Source organism: Sinocyclocheilus rhinocerous, unplaced genomic scaffold (assembly GCF_001515625.1).
Source record: "Sinocyclocheilus rhinocerous isolate Xijiao unplaced genomic scaffold, SAMN03320098_v1.1 scaffold416, whole genome shotgun sequence".
Taxonomy (NCBI): Eukaryota; Metazoa; Chordata; class Actinopteri; order Cypriniformes; family Cyprinidae; genus Sinocyclocheilus; species Sinocyclocheilus rhinocerous.
This window is the reverse complement of record NW_015647952.1, coordinates 958,455-974,393: the sequence shown is the minus strand read 5'-3', so window position 1 is coordinate 974,393 and position 15,939 is coordinate 958,455. Positions and strand designations below refer to the sequence as shown.

Below are 15,939 nucleotides of genomic sequence, written 5' to 3'. Positions count from 1 at the left end.
TTTTTAATTCTTGTTCTTTTCTAAATACTGTTAATTGAAAGGATTTGTTGTGGAGTGAGGGGAACTAAACCCTACTAGCTATGTTTACAGTGTTTATTATAATGTTTGTAAACATTTCGCGTCGGCATTAAGCCTAGCTATTTCTGAATGAAACAATAAAATGCGACTTATACATTTTTTTTATATGCATAGCGTATTTTAACCATGCAGCAAACCTTTTTAAATATTTTGATAAATTACTGAAAAAATAAATAATGACTTTTTAAATCGTTTAACTGATTGTATTAATCGGTCAAAATTCTTACGGTTAAAATGAACATCCCTACCTCATACACTGCTGGATTACCAGTTTGAATCATTCTAACAAATTCAGTGAATTCGTCAGAGCAAGCACTGAATAAATTTAATTAAAGTTTAAACCCTCAATGGTCCACATTATGACAATGAATAAAAAAAAACAACTATAAAACTGTTACATCCAATTTTTTGAATGAATATATCAATTTTAAAAACTACCAGTCAATTAATCAGAAATGGGCCTTTTTTCCTCCCCACTTTAGTTATTTGTTTCAGACTATATTGGTTTCTTGGTAATGTCAAACAGGCGTAAAACCCCTAGAGATTACCTGTCATAGCAGTTGACATCATCAAGCCAGCAGCCTTGCTTTACGATTTCAACCAATCCTGACACATTTCGCCAAGTTGCGAAGCAATGAAGCCTCTTGTCCTTCTCTCCCACGCAAGACTCAATACCGCTGCGATTTCCTCGGTTCTCCGAGCTGGGGTTGTAGTTGTAGAACACACACTCTTGTGTCTCTGATCGGCCGAGAATGGCACCTGGAAAAGAAAACCACAGGGGAGGCCGGTTAAGACATGGACTACCTGCAGTGAGAGAGGAGACCTGCTTCATTGATCACTCACAAGACTTTACACTCAACCCAAAGTATAAAGCACAAACCACAACCAGCAGTCACAGATTGGCAGCTGAATATCAATCGAAGATGATTGATATTGGAGGTTTATAACAGATATAAAAGTGGTTTAATATAACCCAAAAAAGTGAGATCCACAGATGGGACTTCATATTGTTTGCAGAAGCTAATTCACAGGCAACCATATGGCTTAAAATTTTTTTTTAAAAAAACACTAGCAAGAGTTGTGGTTAACCAAAACAACAACCGTAAAGTAGTGAGCATGATTAACACAGAAGGGCTCTAAAACAGGATGTGGTGGAGGGCGGTTTCCCAACTTCTTCCTGAAACAACCGCAACTCCGATCGTGTTGAGTATGGCACTGAAGTAATGTGATGAGTGTTGTGAAATTATGCAAAACACACTCTGTGTCATCACTATCACTTAAGAGACAAGACAAAAAAATGTCATTAACAAAACAAACAGCAAATAGTGGAATCAGATTTTTACTTCACAAGTTGCTAAGCTTCTTCAAAGACACTAGGAATCTTGTGCAGGTTGAGCAGACTTAGTCTCCATCTGAACGTTTACAAAAGATGCGCTCTTGCGCTCCAAAACATTTTGACGGAGCGTAACAGAATAGAATGGAAAGTCAAGAGTTAGAAACACTAGTTTGGCGGCAATCTTGCATCTATGGGAACCTCTGTGATCCAGACATTTTGCAACGCTTGACCTGATGTTATATTGCAGCACAAGGAACAGTTTACGCTTTGGGCCAGGTATTTGAGGACTGGTTGCACAGGTTTAGTGGCGGCACCATGCTAGGTACAGTTGAATGGAACAGAAAACAATACACATACACTGCAATAAAGCAATTACAGGAACATTCTTCACGTTACAAACGGCACTTTTGTATGCTCCAAAAATTCTTAAGCCACTTCTTTCAAGAAAAACAATTAAGTGTGTGCATTCCATGACCACATATACGGCATCTCCAGTCCAAAAATTTCATTGCACGTCATTGTTTTTATTACCACAATGACAACAGAAATGGCTCATTAACACCTAATGTACGCGTGTATGCATGTGCGCATAGCACAAACCAGTGCTTCCAGCATCACTATTTAGGAGTGGCACAGTGAAATAAACAAACTAAATATTACATAAAATAAAACACACACTACTGTTTAAAAGCTTGAGGTAAGTTTTACTTTTTGAAAGACATTAACACATTTATTCAGGAAGGATGCATTACATTGACCATAAGAGACAGTAAACATATTTATAATGTTACAAAAGGTTGTTATTTCAAATAAATACTGATAGTTTATGTAGTTTATGCAACTATAATTTTATGTAATTTTGTATCATGGTTTTCACAAAAATATTAGGCAGCACAACTGTTTTCAACATTGCTAATAATGAGAAATGAGCACAGAATCAGCCTATTAGAATTTGGGCTGTGACGAAAATTTTCCCACCGGTTAATTGACGTGTGACAACACCGGTAATACCGGTATCACCGTGGGGGCGGGGGCGTTCCCTCTTTTCCTCTCTTTCCTTCGCTTTTAAATAGCTTGTAAAAGCGGTGTGCGCATTTTACTTTCACTTTTAAATAGCGACAATTCGGAGTAAAGCAATTGTTCGTTTTTAGTTCGTTTGAATTTTCCCTCTTTTCCTCGCTTTTAAATAGCTTAAAAGCACCGTGCGCATTTTACTTTCACTTCGAATTAGCGGCAGTTAGTGAAGTAACCGGTGTTGCGGCTTAACACCGGTATCACCGTCAGCACCGTATATCGCAGCAAGCCTAGAATGATTTCTAAACTGTCATGCTACAATGGTAGTGTATATATGTAAATACATGCAAAATGAATGGTGTGATTCTTTTACATGAATTAGACTAAACTGAATCTTGGACAATCACAGAAAAACTTATTTTACTGGAAAAGCTTGGAAGACAGATTTGACAAACGAACTGAACTGAATTTTCCTATTACTACAACTGAAAGTAGGTTAATGTGTCCGATTCGAAAAGATATGTTATTGAACTGTTACTGTTATGTGTAATTTTTACATTTGACAAAATGTAAATCAGCCTATACTAAATGACTGTGCATATGACAATGTATAATTAAACATATCTGCAACAAGTTTTGTTTTATTCACTAACAATTTAATAAAATGAAAAAAAATTTGTTGGAAAAAATGGGTATTGTTACCGTTTATCACACTACAAAAACAAAATCCTGAAGGAAAATTATTTTGGGGGGGGGAATTAATTTGCTAATTGCCCTTAGTGGGGATAAATTCTCAGGATTTATTCTAATATTTATTCTAATCCCAATAACGGATAAATCACCGTTATTGGGATTAGAAGGAAATCTGCTAGAATTACTGTCACATCAAGGTAGAGAAAGACGGCGGTGCAAAGGATGCACATTAATGATCACCAGAGGAAGAATTACATTTACTCCTTTTAAATAACAAATGGAGCATCCCAAATTGCTCCAATGCCTTCAGCATCTGTTAGGAAACATCTAGAATAAATTAAAAACTAATTACAAGTGGCAAACATAAGGGAATTACTCACCTGCCCTCTACACTAACAAGGAGATGGCTCAATAAATCTTTGACCCACATTCTACAACTGCTCTTCCTGACAACAGCTCTTTGCCCCTTCGCTGAGCTGCTCTCGGTTTTTTATATGAGACACTGGGATACACAGACTCCTCTGAGTCAGCAGGGTTATATGAGGTAAAATGACAGGGTGAATATATAGAGCTGGTAGAAGAGGCAGCTTCAAAACACTCTGAACACAGCCCATGAATGACAGCCAACACAGTGAGTGAACAGACCGTACGCCGTAATGTTAATGGATCACTTATGGCGGTTTCCTACACAAAACAAACTTGATGACCAACAATTTGCCTCCACATTAGAAACAAAGGTTTTTTGAAAGGTTTAGAAGTGGGCTGCTGATGGCATATTTGAAGTTCCTCATGCTTGCATTTTCCATCTCTGACACATTTAAACTCTTAGCATAGATAGAAAGACAGATTACAGATTACACATAACTGCATTAGTGTACATTTGGATTCAGGTACATTTGTAATGTATATACAATAGGGAAGTAATATCTGTGACCAATAACGAACATGCTTCTATAATGCATCCGTTTCCACCCTGTGGTGAAAATCAAGTTTTTAATGTTGTTTACTTCTCTATCTGGTGTTTTTAATAGGCATAAAGACAAAACATGATCAAAAACATCAGTCAACACTATTGTTAAGCATTTTCTCCTTAAAACTGCAGCGCACCAAAGACAGTTTCAAAAATGTGGTTTGAAAAAGCCTCGTTTTCTACCGTCACAAACACATGCCAGTCCCGTCAACTTGCTGGAACAACTTTGTGTAACGTTAGCAACACATTATTAGCTGTTTGACAACACAATCAAGCCAAAGGCTAATGTTATAAATTACCGTTACGGATTTTAGAGTGATCCAAAGAGCATCTTGTGCGTTAATGGAAGAACCACATCTGACCAACTGTACAACGTTTCACAAGATCAATGTCACAAATTTGATTATTATTATTTGCTTAGTGACCTAGAAGTGCAGAATGTGAAATATTTCTTCCTTTTACGTGATAACGCTTCAGTTTTTAAACTTCTTGTGCTGTAACAAATGACTTACTGTGTGTGAGAGCGAGACAATACACCCAATTTCCTATCAGACACTGCTCGATGTTTAATTAATTCGCTATATAACTGTTTGTTATTCCTCTTGCTCTAATCGTACACTTCAGCAATAAAGAGAACTTCTGTATAGGGCTGTGACGTGATAACCGACCACCACGGTTGTCTACTGCCACCGGCAATAGTGCACGTGACGTCACGCACTCTTCGCAAACGCCTGGCTGGTCAGGTTTGGTGAGGCTTTCTCCAAACTGGCCAAATACAAATGAGACAGCGATAAATGGAAGATGAAAAAGAGCGCGTGCAGACGAGGAGTTAATGTGCTTACTTAGCGGCGGAACAGTGAACCGTGTCTACACTGGACGCGACACCGCCACGTCGCAACAGGTTGAGTCTGTCTACACAGGACATTTGAACTTTGTGTCAGTACCTCATAAACAGGACGAGGCAGTTTACTGTCAGGGATTTGTCATGTCGTGTCGCGCATCCAGTGTAGCATCACTGATTATAATGAGTTTTATAGTATTTTGTTGTGTCGCGCCGCACCGCTCGCGTCCGGTAGACAGGGTGTATTTAACTTTCTTATTTAGGCTACTTTCTTGTTTAACTGTATTATTTATTTGATGTTTATTTTAGTGTTTTGCAGGCTGCGTGTTCACTGACGGAAGTGCTAAAATAAACATGCATGTTTTTTAATAGATGATTGAGCCTCATTTACTATTTGTGTTTCAAAATTATAGGCCTATATATGAAGAGTTCATTTGCAAAAACCGATAACTCCATTTAGATTTTTTTTTCAAAAATCAAGTTTTTTTATTGCGCATTCCAAGTAATATCAATCAAGCGATATGCATATTGCGATATGTACATTTGCGATATTTCAATAATTTCGATATATTGCACAGCACTAATTGAAAGTGTTTTTTTTTACATATTAAAAGTTTGTTTTATAGCAAATGCAGATAACTCCAACAGTCGTTTTTTGGCAAAAGCAGATAACTCCACATTTCATGTTTTAGAGCTTAAAAAAAAACACTTGTTTAATCTTTGTAATCTTTTCAGATGACAATGTAGACGTTGTTGTTGATGCGATCATAAACTGTATGGATGTGATTACATGCAATACACAGAGCTTTTCCCTCACCATTGTAACGTGCTGCTTTTGCAAGGTTCCGTTAAAAACGTTTCAGCTTTTATTTTCCTTTTTCACCCTGAAGAAGATATCACAGGTTCATCAAGTTCATTGAAATTATCCATCCTCAATCACTTTTGGTCAGCTTTGTCGAAACTCCTCTCAGCTAGCACGTCTTTTCAAAGTGAAAGTAGCCTTGTGACCTGACCTGAATACAACGCGCTGATTTGCTAAAATTGACTTATCGGCTTCTGTTCAAAAACAACAAGGGCGCTTGTCGGCTTCTGCAGTAAAACGTGAACTCGCGATGCCTTGAAGTGGACAAAACGTGTTTAGGGTTCAGATTGCGCTACATGTGGAGAATAATGCACGGCAACCAGCTCATTTTTTTTAAAAGTGGCATTTATTGGTATTTGCAAATGAACTGTATAACCAATAAATATATTGGTTTATTTATATATATATATTTTGCACGTTACTGTTGTTAATAAAGTGAAGTGAAGTGCAGTGAAGTGTGGCCAAGTATGGTGACCCATACTCGGAATTTGTGCTCAGCATTTAACCCATCCAAGTGCACACACACAGTAGTGAACACACACCCGGAGCAGTGGGCAGCCAATGTTGCGGCGCCCGAGGAGCAGTGGGGGGTTCGGTGCCTTTCTCAAGGGTCTCACCTCAGTCGAGGTATTGAAGGTGGAGAGAGCGCTGGTTATTCACTCCCCCCACTGACAATTCCTGCCGGACCTGAGACTCGAAACCGCGACCTTCGGGTTACAAGTACGACTCTCTAACCATTAGGCCACGACTGCCTAAATTTTATATTTATAAAATAAATATTGTAAGCTTCCCAACTCAAGCTTAGTGCTTTACTGTCAAATGTGTATAAACATTAAATAAACAAGAAATGAACATGTAATATTATTAGTAACGGCACTTATTAATGCAAAACAATAGTAAATTTTTTCATATCATATATTTTTTTCATATCCCTCTGAAATTAAAATAATACTGCACATTGTAACTTGTATGAGTTAAGTCTATTTATTATCAAATCATTTGTCAGTAATACAGTTAAAATGGGGAAAATATGCGAACGATTGCATTGCAGGCTGATTTAAGGTGTGCCCCTACATTTTCTGCTTGTGCTCCTAAAATGTTTCAGTCAGGGGCTACAGTGCTCCTAGTAAAAATAGTTAGTCTGGAGCCCTGCTTCAGTAACTATGCAGACATCAGTGCTTAACTACCATACCTGTATGCATCATAAGACAAATAGTGACTAGATGAACTCACACAGTGCACTGGCCACCAATGGGCCTCATTACATTTGGCATTAAAAAGTGTATCGAGTAATCAGCTAGTTATCCATTCTATTGGTTTAAAGCACATAAAATTGTCCATGTAAACACACCCAAGTGCCTTTATGCGGTTTGGGACAATTGAATTGCAATCAGATAGCGATCCAATTACTTAAGATGCAGTTTCACGGCAAGAGCAAACAAGACCTTCAGTTATTTTTGTTATAAGAAAAAAGTTATTAAACCTGTTATACTGTATTATGACAGCACTTTTTTTAAACTTAATTTCAATACCGTGATAATACCGTATACCGCAATAAAAGCATTAGCAATTAATCGCAACATGAAAATTTGATACCGGCATATCCCTAGACCCAAGCAATGGAGGAGGGTGGCATGAGGTGCTCTGTTTCAGGTCACCCTCAAAACTGGCATCAATAAAGTAGAAACGTCAATGCGCCAATTCATGAATGGTCAGAATAAAAAGAAACTACATGGACATTTTTGTAAATCAGGATGGCTTTATTGCTATAGAGCTCTAGAGATTTCATAGTCTTTGATATTTTGCTTTGCAATCTCTGGAAATCTGGATTTCAATCATCTACTAATGTGAAGTTGAAATCTGATTCCATACATTTTATGTTTGCTATTCTGACCACATTCAAATAATAATTTGTCGGAGACATTCAAAAACGGATTTGCACTGCCACTCGAAACAGAGTATTAGAGTCTGTGTCCAATGCACATTGTAAGCCAGTTTTCAACAGTTCAAAGGACTAAACTTTAAATATAATAATATGAATAAAATATATCAATACATATGCAATGTTGCATATAAATGCTGAACCTCAGTTATAAACACTCTCAAATAACTTCAACAAAACATCTTATAAATAACTTTTCACTGCATAATTGAGCATCTTAGGCTATGCTCCTACTGAGAAGCTCAGACAAAAGCCCTCCAGCCCTCTACGAACACCTTAGCAATTGAATCGCCATTGGCTAGTAACTTTTTTAGTTTACTCGCCAGACTGATATAGACATATATATATATCATTGTGGGGGGAATCACAATGCCGGTTCAACATTGTGATGTCTGTCAGCCATCGGCGATGGACAATGGCATCGTCTATCGGCCCAACCCTAATTGCAATACAGCAAAAAAGTAACTATACTAGATTTAGTCCTTGGATATATAAAAGATAAAACTGAATGTACACATTTAATCATTTAGAAAAAAAATTAATCATGAATATCATGAATGGTAGTTAAACAAAACAAAGGAAAAAAAATCTTTTACATTAAAAAAACTTAATGAAGGTCTATAGAGATCCTCTGTGTGATATAATTTCCTGTTTTTTTACTTAGCTATAAGTCTACTCTGTCTGTATGAATTGGACACACCACTGACTCGCCAATGTATACAATTTATAAGTCAAGTCAATCAGCTGTCCATCATGTTTAACACACTTTTTGCTGCAAATCCCTTTAATCTGCTTTGATTTCCCCCCGCCCCCCCTCAACCAAACACCACCACAGGACTGTCTGAAAGCTCTGGTGTGCTCCTGACAACACAAGATCACAGATCTATGATGTATGAAATGAACGATCACATTCAAGAAAACAAGCTGGATCAGCCTTTGTTCCTGTGTCTAGCAGTCAGAAGGCAACTTGACATTGTGTCACACTCCAAGTTGTTTGCAAACACATTGAAATTCATGTACAGATGCGTAGTGAAACAACATTTTGGAAGACACTTGAAATCTTGTTCAGGGGTTGACAACGCATCCAGGGATGACAGTTTTAATCTGCCATTCTTTGAAAAATCATTCATATACAGAATATTTAGGCCAAGCAGCTCTTAGAGCTAAAAGCCTTAAACACATCTACAGTTACAGTGAGAAACAGATATATTTACTCGATCATGATTTAACCACACAAACGTCTGTCACAAAGAAACAGGAAAACTATGGCACAGGTCAAAGCAGATCATTAGAGGACAAAGGCAGCAAATTTGATTTCAAATAGCCCTTCTATCAGCAGTGGTCAACCGTGGTTGTAAATTATTCACAGAGGCATCTGCATCTTGGGCAACAGTGGCTGCAACCTGCCTATGTCATGGAAGTCCAGTTGGCGAGGATCAAAATACACTGCGAAGCAACTCAAGGTCAAGCTATCAATCACACATTAGCGCTTTAGGCAAAAAAAAAAAAAATGGGAAGAATCAAATTATAATGTGTTTGTATCATCAGGATCACAGAGATCAATACGGAATAACTTTAATTGAAGGACTTTCCATTTTTGAGCCTCTCCTCCTGTGTATGGAAAGCCCATTCTTCATTAGTAGTCCATCTAACCTGCTGTTTAAATATTAGCGATGTGACTTTACTTAACGGGGTGAATGAGTATTGTTTTATAACAGTGTGACAAACTGAGCACATGGGCTCATACCGACATTTGATACTGGGCCGAAAACATCCATCTGATTGGCATTAAAGAAACATGGTGGAGCCAAGAACACTGATTACATCTGGGTAAAGATACTTTACTGAGATAAACCAACTAAACCAAGCAAGACTAAGGTCAAGTACAGTAAGGCAGAAGTTCTGACACTACTTATTTATGCTGTCTTCCTAACGCAACAAGAATGAATGATTTACGACATGCCCACATTAATTAGACCCTTGATAATATAAGAACAAAAAGGAAAACCTGATAAATTATTATAATGAAAATGCGAAATTTTTGGATGCCTTTCTTTCTTTCCTTCTTTTCTAAAATCAAACCATAGACATTTTATTTTAAACTAAAGCTTCTCTTTTGTTGACACAACAATTTTCATTACAACATTGGGAAGGTGGTTGGCACATGCTGCCTCTTCTCATGCATGCTATAAGTGAGCCAAACTCACAGCACTTGCAGAATTCATGTGGAGCCGCATTTACTGTGATACCAAGCCTCTCAGAGACACTGAAAACACTGGATTAAGAGCTGCTCAGCTCATGTAAATAAAACAGTAAAACACACAGTTCATCAGACTATATATTTAAATCACTGTCTTAAGAAAATATGGAAAATCCCTGGTACACTTCACATACAAGTCAACATGAAAATATGCTCATTTAAAATTACAATAAGTGTTACAATCTGTTCCTGATCATCAGTTCTGCGCAATATCCCTCAGGGTTTCCAGACATACAGATAACAGATCATAAACAATAAAAGCACTACAGCACACACAATACACAGATCTAATCAGCTGTAGCAATGGAATAAATAGTGAACTGACCTTCCGCTAACTATTTAACCTAAAAGTGTAATACACTTCAGGCTATGAACTTATTTTGTTGATCCAAATGAATCCATATAGTAGGGGTTGAACGACTTCAGATTTTTAAAAGTCGACATCAACTAGATGTCATTAATGAACAAATAAGCCTGAACCTGGAGCTGAGACTCGAGCACCTTGTGCACAGCTATGGCATATGACACAGCACTGCCCACATGGCTATTGCTGCTGTAACAGCTCATTTTTATCAGTTCTTTTGTCTTTGGGTCGTTATGTTTCTCACAGATTTCTGCTCGTTCTAAATCAGATATAGATAAAGCAGCACAGTAAAGATGATATTTATATGAATGCATTAGTGAGAGAGCGATTGCTTGTGTGAATTAATTCAACCTGGCAGCGTCTCTCTACTAATAGTGAAGCTGTGGGTTTTAGTTACTAAGAAATATATGCTAGAGCTTTTCAGTTTCTAAGCTATTTTTTTGAGAAATCACAGAACAGTGTTGGCAATACATTTGCCGCGCTAAGTTGCTGAATGATTCTGTGCGTGCGCGATCTGCGAGTGATGTACGAGCTACTGTCTGTAGCCTATGTGTGTGCGTTACAATGCAGCAGCACATTAGATTAGAACGGCGGTTAACTTAACTGTACAATAAGTGGTTTAAAACGTGCATTCTTCCGTTCAATTTCAAGCATCCAGATGGTATAATCACGCATGTCTTGTGGAGCGCTTTCAGAGTATGCATTTATTTGTCATTTTAACTGTTTGGAAACGGAGCGTAAATGTGGACTTCAATGATTTCTTATCCTGTTGCGCCCTCCATAGGACCAGCGTCTAATCGACGTTAGGGCTGTCAAATTTTTTTTAGAATTTTGAATATTCGTCGAATTTAAAATAAAAATCCACATTCGAATGCAAAAACGTTGCATTCGAATTTTAGGTGTGCGTTAAAGAGGCAGCCTTATCAGTGGCACACGAGATGCGATGACGATATAAGTGTCATTGCATTTTAATGGGGCGGGTTTTTTCCCCATTCCACTGCAACTCGTGTTTTTAAATGAAAAATGTGCTCGTTGTGATTTCGGTCCTTTGTATTAAACTATGCATACATACATGATGCTGTTTTGTTTATAGTTGTTTAAGCAACTTAATTATAATTGGTTTATAAACAAAATGTTAAACATTAAGCACTTTGAATAAACGTGCATTAGTAATATTTTGCTCGATGAGCCCTCTTGTGGCCTCAGGAGAGAAGCCAAAAGCTTTTCTTCACCCTAACTGAAATTATGCATTTTAAATTCGAATATAATTCGAATTTTGATCATATTTAAGTAAAAAAATTCTAATTTAGTTTTTCAGCTATTTTGACAGCCCAAGTCGACGTCAAGCTTAAAGAGTCATGGCTGGTACATTATTCCAGAAATTATTCCAAAATCGGGGCTGTGAGCAACAAACTTCCCTATTCTGTAAAACAGGTCACGTCGCTTCCAGTTCAGGTATTTTGGATGTGCTTCGTTAAATATGGAGCCGTTTTACTCAAGATGCCTTCAATAGAAATATTAAAGATGAGCATAATCAATGTCCATCACCTATGCAGACTGAGATGTGAAGGTTTTTTTATTATTATTGTTTTTCTTTTTCTTACCAACATTCAGATATTTAAACTGAATATAGATATCACCATCACTTCATAAAAACGGATGCGATAAGCTACTGTATAATCCAAATGCACATTTATCGATTTGCCCATCAGCAACCCTGTTGCGGCTGTACAAAAGAAGATTTTTAGAGAAAATATATATTATCCACGACACAAAAAGTCCTTTGTTTTGGGGATTTGTTTCAGAAGTTGTGTTGCTGTACAATGACCCAGCTAAGCTGTCTGGGTGTTATACAAGGGAAATAAATGTACCCACAACAGCTGTGCTGACAGATTACAGTGAATAAGACACTGGAAGAGGAACCACCATTACTTCCATTCTGCACTCCAGTCATGATGTAGTCTAAAACACTAACACAATCACAAGCACACAAAACACTGTGCATAAATGTGTCATTTTAATGCAAACTGCCAAATGATAATGTGTTCTGTGAGGAACACAAACTGATTTTTGCTTGCTTTAAATGCTAATCTTGCAAGACACTCAGTTCCACCAAAGCTCTCATGAAAAACAGCTGACCATGGCATGTACTTTTACTAGCTGGTAAATATTTACATCAAAAACAGATACAGCAAGCGAAGCCACTGAACAAAGTTCGTAAGTTCAACTAAGATGTTTGCGGTCAACAATCTAAGGTCAAATAAAACAGATTACTTCCAACTTCTAGTATATCATCCTTTACATCTGAGGTACTGTGTAACACTCACAAAGTTATGTTAAAGTTTAAAAAAAGAAAGTTAACAGTTATTAATCATAATAATAATAACAACAATAATAATAGATGTATCTTGTATCTGTTTACAAATTGCTATTACTGCTAAAATATAACTTGTCTCATGCCAAAACTACAGTGTAGATTTGTAATGCATCAATATAAGACACAAGTGTAAGCTTTTCACTCTAATGCTTTAATTAAAAAAAAAAGCAGAGAGTTCAATCTAATTGCTCCTAAAAGGATTAGACTAGAAATTAGAGGGGGGAAAACATTAAAAATGATACAATTCATGTTATCTTGTCAAAGAGACATAAAAAAATCCATTGGAGAATAATAACAAAATAATACAGCACCAACTAAAATAAATAGGCCTATATATCTATATCTATAACTGTTTCTGTCATTCAGCACTGGAAAAGCTAAAGCATTTCCATTAAATAAATACCCAAATCAAATTCCTCTGTATGCTTCCTATTTTTCTGTGTGCTTTGGTCAGATGTTGCCAGTTGTGATTTATTTTAAGAGTCATGACGTTTAAGGCATAATTTATATTCGACTGGGCAAGCGCTCAGACTTGATTCTCTCAGCAGTCATAAACTCATGCCTAGGCAAAGCTTCTGTGATAGCTTAGATGTAGCACACAAAATCAAACAGCTCATTTATATCCGGTATATGAACAGTAGCAAACAAGGTCCAAATACAGACAAAACATCCACTGACATCCTGAAGTATCTCTAATGGACATTCAGTTGTGTAACGCAGCAATACAATACAACTCAGTGACTACAATCTTAATTGTGGCTCTAAAAAACACAACTACAAAAAAAAAAAATTAGGTGAAAGTGTCTTCATATCACTTCATGCAGAGGTTTACAATGGTTTATGCTCATCCCATTAGTTTACACCAATTCCTCTCTGAGAGAGCATGTGCAATGTGACCCAAAAGATATGGTTTCTTATGTTACCCAGATGCTCCTGAATACTTCTGCCTTTAGACTGATATAAATACTGAAGCGATGTGCTCAAATATAACATTGTATTGATTAATTGCCTCTGTAGCCAAAAGAGCGCAGGGATGTGTGGGCAAGTGCGATCCAAGATAAGGGGTGTAGTGGGAACACTGAGTACAGGCACAGACTGTGCCTCTTATGCATTTTTCAATAAAAGCAAAATTCAAACCTTGATCACAAAGTCTGTTAAGAGACATCCGACGTTTGCCTTGCAGCTCCTTAAATATCCCTGAATAAATATAATCATTAAGGTGCACGCTCATGTAACTCCAGCACTCACCCATATCTTCTCACATGCAAATATGACCTTTGGCCTTGCCGGCCTCATCAAATTTTTAAATCACTCATATAGAAACATGTAACAGTCCTCATCCATGAATAATCATTATAATAAAAAAAATAAGAGCTACCAGTAGAGGGGGTTTACATGCAACATATAAAACATGCATGCATGCATGAGCAGCAGCAGCCAGCAAAATGTTATTGGTCAATATTATTGGCACTAACAGTAGTTTAATGCATTACTAGTGTGTTTTCTCAACTCCACCGAACAGGTCTTAATGTTGGGGACTCGTAAGACCAGTTACTGAGGAAATAAACTGCAAAATCCTGGCAGCAAACGCTGCTCCTATATGGTGCATGCTCGGATTATATTCAGATGGTATTATGTAGCTATTTTACGAGAAACCAGTGAATTCGATCTCAATGCGGAGTAACACGAGAAACAGCCTCCGGTGGCACATACATACACACAAAAAGAGACATGTCATGATACAAATGTACACTCTGTACATGCTTATTGCATTTAAAGGGGTCAAAGCTTATTAACACCCACCTGAGGAGCAGGAAATGAGGAACACTCCAAAAGCCAACTTTGTTGCAGGTCCCATTTTTCAATCTTCTGTCTTGCCCTACAAAATCCAAAAGTCTTTGCATTCAAGTTTCTCCTCGAACCACTGATCAGCAGTCAGTGAAACACATCCATGTCACCGAGTCAGTGATATATGGCAGTGCAAAAATCCAATGCCAGTTTATAGTCCTCAAATTCAGCGATTTAGAAACGGCATTAAAGTGTCCACTGGTGATAGTTCATTCAAAGCAGACAAGCTTTTAGAAATAAAGTGATCTATGACTGTCCATGCAGTTTGTTTTAAAACTCATATCAATAACGAGGAAATTCCAATGCGTACGAATACTGTATCTATACAAATGTTGCCCTGCCGCGCGCTCAGAATAAACGAGCTCGTTCAATAAACTCGTTCAGTAAATGGGCCAGCTCCCAAACCCAGTGATCAGCACAACTGGACAACCTATGCATAGAACCCGCCATAAAATATATAGATATAAAATATTGTTGTTAATGCAAAGGAACTAAAATGTCAAGCAGATAAATGCCTCCAAACCACCTGGAAAGTCTATGGCAGTACACTAAATGCATGCATATTTACGGGGATAAAAATGGAATTAACATCCCTAAACGATGTTTCCGCATCATGCTCACGTCGCTTTATGCTTAAATATAATATATGTAGTACAACAGATCATAGATAAAGTTAAATAAATGGGGTCACGCGCACGATTCAGCGCACGCGCGAGCTCAAGTTGACAGTGGAGGACTTAAATATGGCCAAACGCGCTATATCCACATTCCCTTCTGGTGTTAATTACTCTAACCTGCAATTCCCGACCTCACAAAGCTTCTCCAGAACTGCTAAGGTAGGTAGTTAAAACAAACAGTCGTTTTAAACTAAGACATGTCGACGGCTGAATAAAGCTTAGCACATAACGTTACAGCCTCCGAAATAACTTCATCAGCCCCGTCGGGAGTATGACGCCAAAAATGAGACGGAATTGACAGATAACGTCACTAAATGTAATCCTTCAATATGTATTGTCCCGGTGTTCGCGGTCGATTGACTTTTTAGAGCGGTCGGAACTCAATTTATCGCGATTTCCCTCTCTGTTGCTGTCAGTCACCGTTTGCTTACTGTATTCAAGATGGACGCCGGGGTGGATTGTTTTTGTTTTTTCTGTCCTCCGCTGCCTTTACCCGCCCATTTCTTTACGTAAGCGCGGCACCGCATTGATTGACAAGCGTTTTACCCAATCAGAACAACATATGTAAATAATTGAAACCAACCATAGAGCTGGTTACACATAAACCCAGCCCTCTCTATGAGGGGTTTGTGTGTGGCAGTAGAGTGACGTGCGTTCGGAATGTCAACACGTTATTG

General features: G+C 37.6%; 1 protein-coding gene across 4 annotated transcripts in view; it reads right to left on the bottom strand.

Annotated features, from left to right (window-relative positions):
* acvr2aa (activin A receptor type 2Aa) overlaps positions 1–15,710 on the bottom strand; it is a 46,296-nt gene extending 30,586 nt beyond the window's left edge. For all 4 annotated transcript variants that reach the window (XM_016513881.1, XM_016513882.1, XM_016513883.1 and 1 more), the window contains exons 1-2: positions 14,541–15,710; positions 627–837 (exon numbers count right to left, since the gene is read on the bottom strand). In XM_016513881.1, the coding sequence (XP_016369367.1) occupies positions 627–837; positions 14,541–14,595 (266 nt within the window). In that variant the 5' untranslated portion in view covers positions 14,596–15,710. The remainder of the gene's footprint in view (positions 1–626; positions 838–14,540) is intronic.
* Positions 15,711–15,939: the final 229 nt, after the last annotated feature.